This window comes from Leptodactylus fuscus, chromosome 11 (assembly GCF_031893055.1).
Source record: "Leptodactylus fuscus isolate aLepFus1 chromosome 11, aLepFus1.hap2, whole genome shotgun sequence".
NCBI lineage: Eukaryota > Metazoa > Chordata > Amphibia > Anura > Leptodactylidae > Leptodactylus > Leptodactylus fuscus.
The window spans coordinates 21,021,314-21,035,647 of NC_134275.1; the positions used below are offsets into that span (position 1 = coordinate 21,021,314).

The 14,334-nt window shown below is 40.9% G+C and overlaps 1 protein-coding gene across 1 annotated transcript; it reads left to right on the top strand.

The window, feature by feature from the left end:
* Positions 1-3,930: 3,930 nt before the first annotated feature.
* On the top strand, positions 3,931-11,243 carry TLR4 (toll like receptor 4). Its single transcript, XM_075258837.1, has 3 exons — positions 3,931-4,002; positions 8,673-8,839; positions 8,935-11,243. Exons 1-3 carry the CDS (start codon positions 3,931-3,933, stop codon positions 11,219-11,221), a joined length of 2,526 nt encoding a protein of 841 aa, XP_075114938.1. The 3' UTR covers positions 11,222-11,243.
* Positions 11,244-14,334: the final 3,091 nt, after the last annotated feature.

Consider the following 14,334-nt stretch of genomic DNA (forward strand, 5'->3'; position numbering starts at 1 on the left):
CCGTCTTTTCCTATAGAACTCTATGTAAACGTTTTATGACGGCCGTAAAAGACACACAAATTACACACAAATGACGCCTGGCGTTACTCTGTGTGAATGCAGCCTTAGGGTTCTATGTTGTCTTATGTTGCTATAGTGGGAAAGAATAGACTGTGGATGAGAGGGCCAAAAATGTCTAAGTTGCAAATTCCATAGTTTTTGGAGAAGCTGTCATGTTGGTCTGAGAATCACATGCGAGTCTCTGAATACAATAGCTATGTATAGTGATCTGACTGTGACTATGTGTCTCATCAGTACTGAATTCTCATGTAGAATGATAAAACTCTGCTTGTGTAGAACTGGTTTCTGAGCGCCATATAGTCCCTGCCTAGCAGTAATAATAGTTATAGTAGTCTCTTTATTATTGTACATGTATCTCTTACCTGTCCGAAAGATCCTGATATCTCTGACCATGTGATCTATATATTCTTTTTATACCAATTCCTTACAGTAAAGAGTCAATCTATAAATTACTTTTAGTTTGGCACATTATTTGTGCTCACAAATGGAACTAGTATATCATTCTAGTACAGGGGTAGGTAATCTTTGGCTCTCCAGCTGTTGTAAAACTACAACTCCCAGCATGCATACTTGCTCTGTTGTTCTTGGAACTCCGATGGAGAGAATGGAGCATGATGGGAGTTGTAGTTTTGCAGCTGCTGGAGACCGAAGGTTACTGATCCCTGCTCTAGTATGAATGTAAAAGAGGAAGCCAATGTCCTGCTACAGAGAAGGGTGTGCATGTTAATAGACATGTGCACTAGCTTCAGGAAGTGAAAACGTTATGGTATTGTGCTTTCCTATACTTGTGTCTAAGCAATTTTTTTTTCTTTTATTTTAATTGACACGTTTCCTAAGCAGTGTCTCCTTGGATAGATAGCATCCATGGATATTATAATTCAGGCCAAGGCTATGCTGTTCAATACTGGGAATTAGTATATATACAGCAGGTAAGACTATAAAGAACAAAAACAAATGATACGTATATACTCGAGTATAAGCCGAATTTTTCAGCACAGTTTTTATGCTGAAAAAGACCCCTCGGCTTATACTCGAGTCAGCAAAAAAAAAAAAAAAAAGTTTTATTTTTTTATTCTTTAGGGGGGGGGGGGGGGGGGGTCTATAACCAGTCGCAATATCAATGTATAGAATCTCCCATAAAATAGTGGAGAAAAAAGAAGTTTAAAAAAAAATAAAAGTTGTAAATCCCTCCTTTCCCTAGAATACATACAAACGTAGAAAATTACTATGAAACACAAACACATTAGGTATCCCTGTGTCTGACAGTGCCCGGTCTACTGAATATAGGGGATCTGCAGTGCTCCTGTTCCATCGGGAAGGGGTTAATAGGAGCACTGCAGATCCCCTATATTCAGCCAAACTGAATTCCAAGTGGGGGAAGAAAAAGCAGTCCTCAAGCTCAGGGAAGGGGCAGACAGACAACCAAAACACCCCCACCCCTTCCCCAGCAACTACTGCACCCAAAAACTCAGACCATTTAATTTTTTTTTAATTTTCCAGTAGCTGCTGCATTTCCCCCCTCGGCTTATACTCGAGTCAATAAGTTTTCCCAGTTTTTTATGGTAAAATTAGGGGCCTCGGCTTATATTCGGGTCGGCTTATACTCTAGTATATACGGTATTACTTTTCAGAGTCCAAAACCTACAAAATTAAGGTTAGTATACATCTAGTATTGGATGATTCTGGTATAACTAAAATGTACTGGGCAAAAAAGCTAATAGGACATGAAGTTACGATATAGGATGTAAGAGAGTATTTAGTATATACTGTATTTGACTGTATACGTACATCACTATTCAGACCAGTCCACCACCACAAAGGCGCTGCTAATCTGGCTCTGGGGCCTTCACTTACCATGTGCTATTGATCTATATCGATGATTAGACCGCCTGGGGTTCTAATAAATGTAGTAAAATAAATACATAAATAAAAAAAAACAAGAATTTAAAGTTCAAATTATCCCCCTATCCCTAGAAAATTAAAGAAAAAATAAACTAGTATACTAAGATTTTGGTGTAGTAATTTTAGTATACTAGTTTATTTTTTCTTTGATTTCATTCTTTATTGGTACACCTAATACATATTTTGTTTTAGGCTTTTTCATAGAAAATGCCCTCAAGGGCTTTCGCCATGAAAAGTATTTATCCTCTGTCTATAGGATAGTGTCTTCAGTGGTCAGTCTGAATGTACGTGTGTAACTTGGTGTACGGTGCTTTAGGGGGCGTTCACATTTGCATCCCGTGTCCGGTGTGTGCATTCCGACAAGTTTCTGTCTTCAGCCCCGGAAAAACTGGACAGGGGAGGGAAACCTTGCGGTCATCTTTAAAACTCATTCTCTTCAGGGGCCACACGGTGGCTCAGTGGTTAGCACTGCAGCCTTGCAGCGCTGGAGTCCTGGTGTTCAAATCCCACCAAGGGCAAAAAACCATCTGCAAGGAGTTTGTATGTTCTCCCCGTGTTTGCATGGATTTCCATCCCGTATTCCAAAGACATACTGATAGGCAAAAAAGTACATTGTGAGCTCTATGTGGGGCTCACAATCAACATTAAAAAACAAAAAACAAAAACTCATTCTCTTGAATGGGTTTGTAAAGATAACCACCTGCGGCCTGTCCGCGGGGAAGAAGTTTTTTTTAGCCGGACACAAAGTTGGACATCCAGAATGGAAACCTGTTGGAGTACACTCACTGGACAGGGGCACAAGTGTGAATGAAGCATTACTCTGTGGCATGCCTAATGAAGTGAAAAAGAGCACGGGTTTGTCCTTCCACCACATGCCTACATTAAATCTGGCTGTGGTCAGGCTGAATGTGAAGCTATGGGATCCTGTTTCCAGGATCACTGGGGCTCTCAATGGTCAGACCTGTACCAATTAGATATTCATCCTCTATCCTCTATAGCAGTGATGACGAACCTTTTAGAGACCGAGTGCCCAAACTGCAACCCAAAACCCACTAATTTATTACAAAGTGCCAACACGGTAATTTAAACTTAATAATGTGAGGATCCACGATTACAGACCTGCAAAATATGGTTATACGAATGGGGCTTTATAGAGCTTTCTGCTCCACTGTGACAACCACACAGTCCAATCTGCTCCACAGTGGCCCCCTCACAGTACAATCAGCTCCACTGTGGCCCCCACACAGTATAATCTGCTCCACTGTGGCCCCCATACAGTATAATCTGCTGCACAGTGGTCCCCACACAGTACAATTTGCTCCACTGAGGCCCCCACACAGTACAATTTGCTCCACGGTGGTCCCCACACAGTCTAATCTGTTCCACGGACGCGTGCTCAAAGAGAGGCCTCTGAGTGCCACTTCTGGCACCCGTGCCATAGGTTCGCCATCACAGCTCTATAGAATATTGGTGGTATTCCCCCTTTAATGATCCTTATACAATTGTTCTATAGAAGTAGTGATCTTTCCCGTGATTTCTACAACATTGTAAAAATTAGTTAAAAAAAAGCCCAGAACACTTTATAGCCACATATGTTTACTGTAACTTTGTTCTGGTTCGTGCAAACATGAAGCTAATAAAGAAAGTGAAGTAAATGTCATATTCTCAGCGAAAGAGGAAGAAAAAACGTCTCGGTCAGGAAAGCAGAAATGACGTTGTTACAGAGGGGAATACAGGACAGAGCAAAAGCAGAAGACAGATGTGTAACGGGTATGATATGTCAGTACTTGCGTCTTTGTATTCCTTTCTGTTTATCGTGTATACGATACATTTGTCTAGCATGGGTACGATATAGTCTTCAAAATTTTCAAGGAGTGATGCTGGTCTGGTGTTATTCTAGATAATTTGTATCATAGTTCTTCTCAATGTAAAGCAGTTACGAGACAGAAGAAGAGAATTTCATGGAGAATGGACCATCGATGGATTTTATTGTTCAACCTGTGGTGTTTGTTCCTCAGTATAGACGCTTGCTGTATGGAGGTAGGTGGTTATTTTTTTTCTCTAGCCTCTACTATTCCCAAGTAATCAATGCTGTTAGTTTTGGTGCCTTATATTTAGGTTCTGTACTGTCTATGATTATGGGGGCTGCCATTTTGCCAACAGCAATTTTATGATCATAGACAGCAACAGACTAGAGCTGACTCATTGAGATCTATGGTATATGTTTTCTAGACATGCTCAGTGCAGGGAGAGGAGGGTAAATACAGTATTGGCCAAAAGTATTGGCACCCCTGCAATTCTGTCAGATAATACTCAGTTTCTTCCAGAAAGTGATTACAAGCACAAACTCTTTGGTATTAATATCTTCATTTATTTTGCTTGCAATTAAAAAACACAAAAGAGAATGAAAAAAAAAGTCAAATCATTGATCATTTTACACAAAACTCCAAAAATGGGCCGGACAAAAGTATTGGCGCCCTCAGCCTAATACTTGGTAGCACAACCTTTAGACACAATAACTGCGCACAACCGCTTCCGCTAACCAGCAATGAGTTTCTTACAAGGCTCTGCTGGAATTTTAGACCCTTCTTCTTTGGCAAACTGCTCCAGGTCCCCCCTGAGATGTGAAGGGGGCCTTCTCCAAACTGCCATCAAGAGATCTCTCCCCCACAGGTGTTCTATGGGATTCAGGTCTGGACTCATTGCTGCCACTTTACAAGTCTCCAGGGCTTTCTCTCAAACCATTTTCTAGTGCTGACCTGAAGTGTGTTTTGGGTCATTGTCCTGCTGGAAGACCCATGACCTCTGAGGGAGACCCAGCTTTCTCACACTGGGCCCTACATTATGCTGCACAATGTGTTGGTAGTCTTCAGACTTCATAATGCCATGCACACGGTCAAGCAGTCCAGTGCCAGAGGAAGCAAAGCAACCCCAAAACATCAGGGAGCCTCCGCCATGTCTGACTGTAGGGACCGTGTTCTTTTCTTTGAAGGCCTCTTTTTTTCCTATAAACTCTATGTTGAGGTCTTTTCCTACTTTTGTCTCATCTGACCAGAGAACATTCTTCCAAAACGTTTTTGGGTTTCTCAGGTAAGTTTTGGCAAACTCCAGCCTGGCTTTTTTCTGTCTCTGGGTAAGAAGTGGGGTCTTCCTGGGTCTCCTACCATACAGTCCCTTCTCATTCAGACGCTGACACTGGATAGTACGGGGTGACACTGTTGTACCCTCGGACTGCAGGGCAGCTTGGACATTCAGGTCTTTGGAGATGGACTTGTAGCCTTGAGATTGCTCATGCTTCCTCACAATTTTGCTTCTCAAGTCCTCAGACAGTTCTTTGGTGCTGTTAATTATACAAATTAGAGAAGCATCACATGATTTTTTAAACAGTGCCAATACTTTTGTCCACCCCCTTTTTTATGTTTGGTGTTGAATTATATCCAATTTGGCTTTTTGACAATTCTTTTTGTGGTTTTCCATTGAAGACAAATTAAATGAAGATAATAATACCAAAGAATTTGTGATTGCAATCATTTTCTGGAAGAACATAAGTACTATCTGACAGAATTGCAGGGGTGCCAATACTTATGGCCAACACTGTACATAAGCTATGACATCTAATGTCAGTAGTGGATGCAGTGATGGGCCAGTGGTGTTATCTGTAGAGATATTATCTTCTATTTTAAAACAGCCTGTGATGTAAATGAGGTGACTGCTGCAAATAAATCTCTTATAGAATTGGCAAGTAACTATATTATCCTGCAATGAAAATTGCAGTATTTATTTATTTTTTTAAATATAGATTGAGTGATATGTTATGTTAAAAAAGAAACATGTTTTAAATATGCTTAACAGAAAAACTAGGGTTGAGCGATCGGGATCGGAAAAGATCGGATTCCGATCAGTGATCGAGAAAATATCACGATCGGATTTCCGATTCCGATCTTTTCGGGCAGGATCGAGATCGGGGCTTATTTCCCACAATGATTGGCTACTGGCCAATCATTGTGGGAAAAGCTTCGCACCCATAGGAATGAATGGAAGCAGCCGGCCGCTTAACCCCCTGCGTGCTGGCTGCGTCCATTCATTCCTATGGAGTTACCGCAGCCTGCCACTCTTTTGCTTCGTCCCTGTTTTACAGTATACTCAGCTGAATATACGGTAAAACAGGGACGAAGCAGAAGTGTGGCAGGCTGCGGTAAATCACTGTGTGCTGCGCTGCTGTGAGGATGACGAGGTAAGTTCACGAGTAGATAGATACTACTGTACATTGACTTGTCTATCTACTAGAAAAGTCAATGCACAGTAATATCTATCTACTCGTGAACTTCGCTCAACTTACCTGCTCAGAAATGCTGCTGCTGCCCTCTGCTGGTCTGGTCCTCTCTCCTTCATGTGGCTTCAGAGCACTCCGCCCCCGTCTTCACCTCCCTAGACTAGTATTATAGAGAAAGCAGGGTTTAGGAGAGTGTGGGCGGGTACTAGGAGGGGGGAGACGTGAGTGATGCACTCATGTCTCCCCGCCCACACTCTCCAGCCGCACTAGGCCCCGCCTACTCCCTGCATCTCTACAATACTAGTTTAGGGAGGCGGGGGGGGGGGGGCGCACGCAGGGCGTTCTGATGATATGTGAAGGACAGAGGACCGGACCAAGAAGAACTGGGAGCTGCAGCTGTGCAAGTGGGCGGACACCACCAGGGGGGGTAATCACTACACAGCGTGGGGTCCAAATATTGTTTACATATTTGGACTACATGCTGTGTAGTGAATAGGTTCGTTTTTAAAATCCAATCTCCGATTATTTAAAAAATCCCATTGACTTGCATTGGGATCGGAATTGGGATTGGAATTGAGATCGGGTTCGAATGGAAAATCGGATTTTAAAAACAATCCTGAAATTTCAAGATCGGCTCAACGCCAATAAAAACTTTTGTTCTTTAATCATCTATGTCATTGGAACAGAATTAATCTAAAGCACCCATAGATATAAATTTATATGGGAAAGCACTTGGAGATATATATATATATATATATATATATATATATATATATATATACACACTGCCCTTAGCAATCCAGATTTCTCTTTCACGGAAACACCGTATATGAAGGCGACAGTGACTGTCTGTCCATGGCGGAACTTATAATAGGTGCCCCTTATATCTGGGTGGGGAAGAAGAAGACTGTGGGAGCTGCTTGTACTTGGTGGATCAAACAATCCTCCCTACTGGTGGTGTATCTGGGCTGTGCGGAGCCTGTTTACCATATTAGCGTGCCCTCATTTAACCCTTGCTCCAATACCTTCTAACAGTTCAAAACTGCCTAGACAATGGGCAATTCATTGACCATCCTGATTCTCTCAGTTCAATGATACAACGCATCTCCATTATTTAAGGTTTCTGAGAATCAAGATTAAGATTTTGACGTCCTATACACTATATAAGGTGCTGTAAGCTTTAACATGAGGTAGTAATAGTGTATTATTAATTAATGTATTATATAGAACACAGTTCTGAAAACCATAAAACCATTGCATTTTGCAATAAAACTGCCGTGTGCATCTAAAAACTGAACAAGCACCTTTCCCCTAAAAAATGTTAATTTACATATCTTGTTTAAATTTTCACCATTCATCTGATTTATTTTTAGGTAATTAACCACATATGTGACGTTTTATTTGCAAGCTCATTACACCTCTCAGAAGCAAACAAAATGTGACCTCTTTGCCCCTTGAAGCCACTTATGGCTCAAGATTTTATTGCCTGGACAGATATGGGTGTTAGTGGAGTACCTGGGAGCTGGTTGAGGTTGCTGGAGTAGACCTTGGGTGCGCCCCTGAATAGGGTGAAATAGGGTGTCTTTGTTATGAGGCACACTCTGCTGAAACTATTAATTTGAGTGAAGAAAGACAATAGAAATGAATCAACATTAAATTTAACCTATAAGGGTATACATAAAGTAAAAAAGGCAATTATGTCCGTACATGTCCTAAAGGCAATGGACAACTTTGTACTGAACTTTGTACTAATTGTTATGATTAACAAATACTAGTAAGGCAGATGTCAGGAAGGGGTTAAGTAAGTAATTATTATTAGAGATGAGCGAGTAGTACTCGATTGAGTAGGTATTCGATCGAATACTACGGTATTTGAAATACTCGTACTCGATCGAGTACCACTCGCTATTCGAATGTAAAAGTTCGATGCAGAACCAGCATTGATTGGACGAATGCTATACAGTCGGCCAATCAACACTGGTTCTTCTCCTACCTTTAGAAGTCTTCTCCGTGCAGCTTCCCCGCGGCGTCTTCCGGTTCTTCATTCACTCTGCCAGGCATCGGGCCTGGGCAGAGACGACTGTTAATGTCCGTTTGTAGTGCGGGTATGCGCAGTCGGCTCTGCCCAGGCCCGATGCCTGGCAGAGTGAATGAAGAGACGGAAGACGCCGCGGGGAAGCTGCATGGAGAAGACTTCTCGGAGGATCCAGCCCGACCCTCACTCGTGGACTTGGTAAGTATAATTTGATCAAATGTTGCCTACCCCTGAAACGAGCATTTTCCCCCCATAGACTATAATAGGGTTCGATATTCGATTCGAGTAGTCGAATATTGAGGGGCTACTCGAAACGCATATCGAACCTCGAACATTTTACTGTTCGCTCATCTCTAATTATTATGTTATCAACTGTTAACCGAGTATTGTTTTTCCATTTAGGAACATCCTCCAGTATCATTGAATTGCTGTGAATGCAATTTCTCTGCAGTTCCTCTGGATTTGCCTACAAATACTACAAGATTAGACCTTAGTTTTAACCCACTTAAGAGACTGTATAAAAATGACTTCTTGCAAATACCAAAACTTCAGCTCTTAGACCTCACCAGGTGAGTGATCCATAAAATCCTCCAAAATGTAAGGTAAAGGTATCTGTTCCCCAACAACTCTGTGTAATACCTTTATAATTTCTGTATCCATTCAGGTGCAGTATTACATCAATAGAAGATCATGCTTTCTATGGACTTGAGAATTTGCATACTCTAATCCTAACTGGAAACCCAATAGAGCGCTGGTCTCCATTGACTTTTTCAGGTCTTACTTCCTTACATCGACTTATTGTAGTGGAAACATCTCTTACTTCACTGTCAACGCTCCCTGTGGCGCAACTTACCACGCTAAAGGAACTGAATGCCGGCACGAATTTGCTGAAGAGTTTGTATCTACCCACCTATGTGTCTTCTCTACACATTTTGGACCTTCACGCCAACCAGATTGTTGATATCAAAGAAAATGACCTGGAAAACCTGCGGAATAAAAACCTTTCCAATTTTTCACTCCTACTATATAAGAATTCTATAGACCACATTGCTCCCGGTGCTTTCAGATTCATTTCCTTCCATATGTTACATTTAAAGGGCTGTTTCTCCAATGCGGATATTATGAGAAGTCACTTAATGGCCATGTCTGGACTTCTCATTGAGAAGCTGGTGATTGGCCATTATAGAAACTCTTTCACGAAAATTAAGTCAAAACCTGAAGACTTTGAAGGACTCTATGGATTAAGTATCAAGGAGCTGACAATTAATGGTTTGTACTTTTCCCAAAATACCTTTCACGAAAGTATTAAAAATTTCACATCGCTTCGTGTGATAAATACTGATTTAAGGTATCTGCGTTTTGCAACCTCCGTAGCTTCCTGCATTGAAAAGCTTGAAATCAAGAATAGTCTCCTCACTCATTTACCTTCTGCAGTCATCTCAGGGCTCAAACATCTTAAAGAGCTTCGGCTAACAGAAAACCAAATACTGACTTACTATGAAGACCCTATAGAAATCCCCAACCTTGAATTGCTGGATCTGAGCAGGAATATTTTAAACATGGATCAATGTTGCTCTCAGATTTCTGATGGGATATCCAACCTCCGACATCTAAACCTTAGTTATAATTCTTACATAAGCTTAAAGAGTGTATTCTTAAATCTGTCCCGTCTTCGTTCACTAGATTTCAGCCACACAGAATTGAACACTATGGGCTTATACCCAATTTTTTTGCTAATGGAGAACCTTATCTATCTGGATCTATCATACACCAAAAGTACCTTTTCGATTCAGTGTTCCTTTTGTGGTCTGTACAGTTTACAAGTACTTAAAGTATCCAGCACGAAGTTTAATGCTAATATACTGGGTACTGTGTTTAAGAACTTGACCGAGCTCCGTATACTGGACATGTCGTTTTGTTCGCTGAATTTTATTCCCGTCGAGACCTTCGAGAGTTTGACATCATTGCAAACGTTAGACCTCAGTAACAACAACCTGCTGGAACTACAGGCTCCATTACTCAGTCCGTTAATAGCTCTTACAACGTTGAATGTGAGTTCTAACTCCTTTCAGAGTTTCTCGGAGGAAACCGCTCGATTTATGTACCAAAAATTGGTAAAAGTGGACTTGTCTCATAATCCGTATGACTGTTCTTGTGTCCAGAAAACATTTCTGCTGTGGGTCTACGAGCAGGACACCAGAGGTCTAAATCTTGGTGAAAGCCTGACGTGTAAGACCCCGGAATACCTTCAGGGTCGGCCACTCAGTAAAGTGAATTTGGTTTGTAATTTGGCCCTCTATATATGTTTTGGGGTGTTCTTATTTTTATCGCTCATTGCCGGAGGTATGTTTCATTGCTATCGAAGAAAATATTTTCACCTTTGCTATTTATTACAAAAAGATCCAAATTATAATCTAGAAAAAGAATACGACGCCTTCGTAATTCATTCCAGCTTAGATGAGGAATGGGTAAAGCAGTATCTAGTTCCCAAATTGGAAAATCGTAACCCACATTTTCAGCTATGCTTACATTACAGAGATTTTATTCCGGGCGTTCCCATCACTACCAATATCGTGAATGAAGGCATCCGTAGAAGCCGGAAAGCCTTAATTATATTGTCCCAGAACTTTATCGAGAGCAAGTGGTGCAGCTTTGAGTTTGAGATGGCCATGTCCTGGCAGTTCTTGGAAAGCCAATGTGGCATCATTGTTATCTTATTGGAGGCAGTCAATATGGCTCATCTGAAACATATGCTAGGACTAAACAAATATCTCCGCCAGAACACTTACCTCAAGTGGGTAGATGGCTATGTGGAGAGGAAAGTTTTCTGGAAACGTTTAAGAGAAGCATTACAGCAAGGAGATGATTCCAAAAAATGTACGTTCCAGCTAGAAGATGCCGGTGAAGACATGTGCGAGGAACAGAATGAACACAACAGAATGAATCTATGAAGACAATGTATATGTGAATATATTGGACTCATGCACAACGCACTTCATGAATACGTATTTCTGTATTGATTGTATTAATATCTTTTCCTCTATCAAAATTTAGGAACTTCATTTCATAAATGAGGTGTTTCAGGAAACCGGTGTCTATTACTTTGTATGCTACTAAAGAAATGAATATATAACACTACAGTATATCTTCTTTGTATCAAACTGAAAAATTACCTTGGCCTTTCTAAGGGATGCAATATGGAACGCCTCTAAATCCATTAAGCATATGTTCTACTGTATAAGCAGCACATTGTAAATAAATCCTTCAATGCCTACATGATTGTTCACATTCTCAAATGGCATCGTGATACTTGCTTCAGAGCAGATTTATGTCTACGCTACCTGTTAGAAGGGCAACACCTCCTTTTACTTTTATGTTTTTAATTAGGTACAGACAATTAAATTTCAGTCGTTCCAATGCAATGAAATTAAATGCAAAAGAACATGTGACTATTATTCTACACAATTTATACATTTATTTCCTATAAAACAAGCATAAGGCTTCATGCACATGAGCGCACAATGCGAGTGCCTCCCGGGATTCTGCAATCTTTTTAGAGCAGGAAGATACTCGGTGATGTGTGCATTAAGCCTAACATATAGGATACCTGGAGTGGCCTGAGCTACACGGCAGTAGGAGGCTGTTCACCCCAACCTGCATAGCTGCTGAACAACATAGTATACTCACTGCAAATATATATACAGATATTCAGCATTAGGCATCTCAACCACTGCATTATAGCAACTTAGTGAAATGACGACTAGGTCCATCCCTGGAGTCACCATAAATCATCCTGCAGCCAGGGCTGTGGACTCCAACTCCTTCATAAATGGCTGATAGCCATGGTTGGCCAAAAACTCCTCTCATATAAAGCTAATCATTGAATTCCTATGACAGTAAATATGCAACAAACTATCCATCTAATTAATTATACAAGATTCGTAAGTCGGACATGCAGTACTCTGTATCCGATTTTAAAAAACTGGTTTCACGGCGGAGAGCATAAAACGCTCACCGGCGCTCACAGTCAGACCTGGTCTGTGGTTTCCGTCTTCTTGCATGCAGAAGACGGAAAGCTGAGAATGGACTCCGGGCGCTAGTGTGAACCTAGCTTCAATGTGACAACATAATATTTTAGTATGATAGAAATGAATAACCAGGAGGAGATTACATTTCACGATCCCCCAAAAACTCTGGGGCCATTTGCCTATTGAATAAAGTGACCAACTGGATTGCGAACTATCAAAGATGCCGCCTTTGACCTTACAATCAATGTAATCCCTCTAGATGAGCATCAATCAAGGGATGGAAAGAAGGTTCCTTTGTTGTCAGTGGATAGTATAGATACTAGTATACACTATAGGAACCTATGTCTGCCACCTGTGTGGCACTCATCCAATGGGATTGGATTGGTAGTAAGGGCATGAGCATCTTTGATGGGTCTCAATCCAGTTAAGAATTCATTCACATATGTTTCCCCAGAGAGACGGAGGATATAAAATCATTCAATGTACCAGATATTGCACAATTCTAAATTTTACAATTTTTTTTTCTCTATCTCACCTATTTCTACATATAAGATACCTGAGATAGATTGCTATATAGTATGTACGATCACATCTAGAGTGCAACTCAATCGCTAACTCCACTATAAAGGCAACTGTACTGGGAGAGTCTATAGTCCCCCCAAGTTCTATCCTATCTCAGGGCTAGTAAAGTAAAAATCAGAAGGTTAGTGAACCCCCTTGACATGATTTGTCACCTCTGTGGCATCCTCTGGGGTATTAGGGCTAAATGATGATCCAGATGGTCATCCACTTTTCTATCCGTGGTAGCCAACCAATCAGGGAGGACGGCTGTATTCACCCCTCCTCTCCTATAAGATGAAAATGTGTTTCAACCTACCACAGCCCTTGGTGTCTCCCCTCTAATATTAGCCAATTGGAGTTCGTTGACTGCACAGGTGTCATGGGGCACGTCCCTAGTGCGCAGGTGCTTTATCTTGTCTGTCCATGTGTAGAAGTGTCAGCGATGCCTATCTCACAGATGGGAGGAGATAACTCAAACAAATAAAAACAAGACAGCATCCATTGATCCATGAACACTTGATAAAGGGGTTCAAACACCGAAACACATAGTGTGTTGTAAATAAAGAAGTTCTTGATTGGAGTCTTCCTGGGTGAAGCGTGGTCCCTTTCTTCTGATCCAATCCGAGGTCTACTCCTGGTCCATTGGCATTTTACTGATGGGAGGATACATGCTCAGGGAATTAGAATAATTTTATAGATTGCGTTCATATGTATGTACTCTCCATGGTATTCCTGACCAAAGAGTGAAACCTCCCAAATGTAGATGCCTGTATACTTCTCCTAGGCACAACCACTAAGTCCTGAAAAGTGCCAACAGTGCTTGTTCATGGGTTTAGTTGATTTCAAAACCACCAGGTAAGTATACCTAGCAACCACTACGTAAAATATAAATATAAAGCGCCAACACATCCTAAAATAGACATCTTCAGACACAATCGGGGCCAGCACTGTTCTCTATATTATAAAAGTCAAAGTGAACAAGTATCAGATGCCAACTACCGATATAGTTATACAAGTCATGATGACCAGTCATAATATAAGGCCACTAACATTATTTTCTCTCATTGTGTGGCATGAAGAACACAATAACGATGCTACCCTACTACAGACATTTAGATTGTTCTTAGAGAACATGACAAAAACCGTGTCCATCTGGGTTCATTTCAACCATCAGATATTACCACTGTAAGACCATAGGAAGGATAACATGGCTGTTAAGAGTACTATGTAATGATGTCATAATGGATGAATAGTAAATAACCCAATAATTAATATGGACAAACCTCTTGCTCTATGTACCGACTTTATAATACCTTCAGCTTAACATATCAAATCCAGTAGACTATCTGCATCAGCTGTACAATAATATAAATTAGAATATCCAAATATGACCATTCCAAAAGATTGATGGAACTAATATGCTGGGAAATACACCTTCAAAAATATTGAATTGTTTTGCCCAAGTATATCTTGGG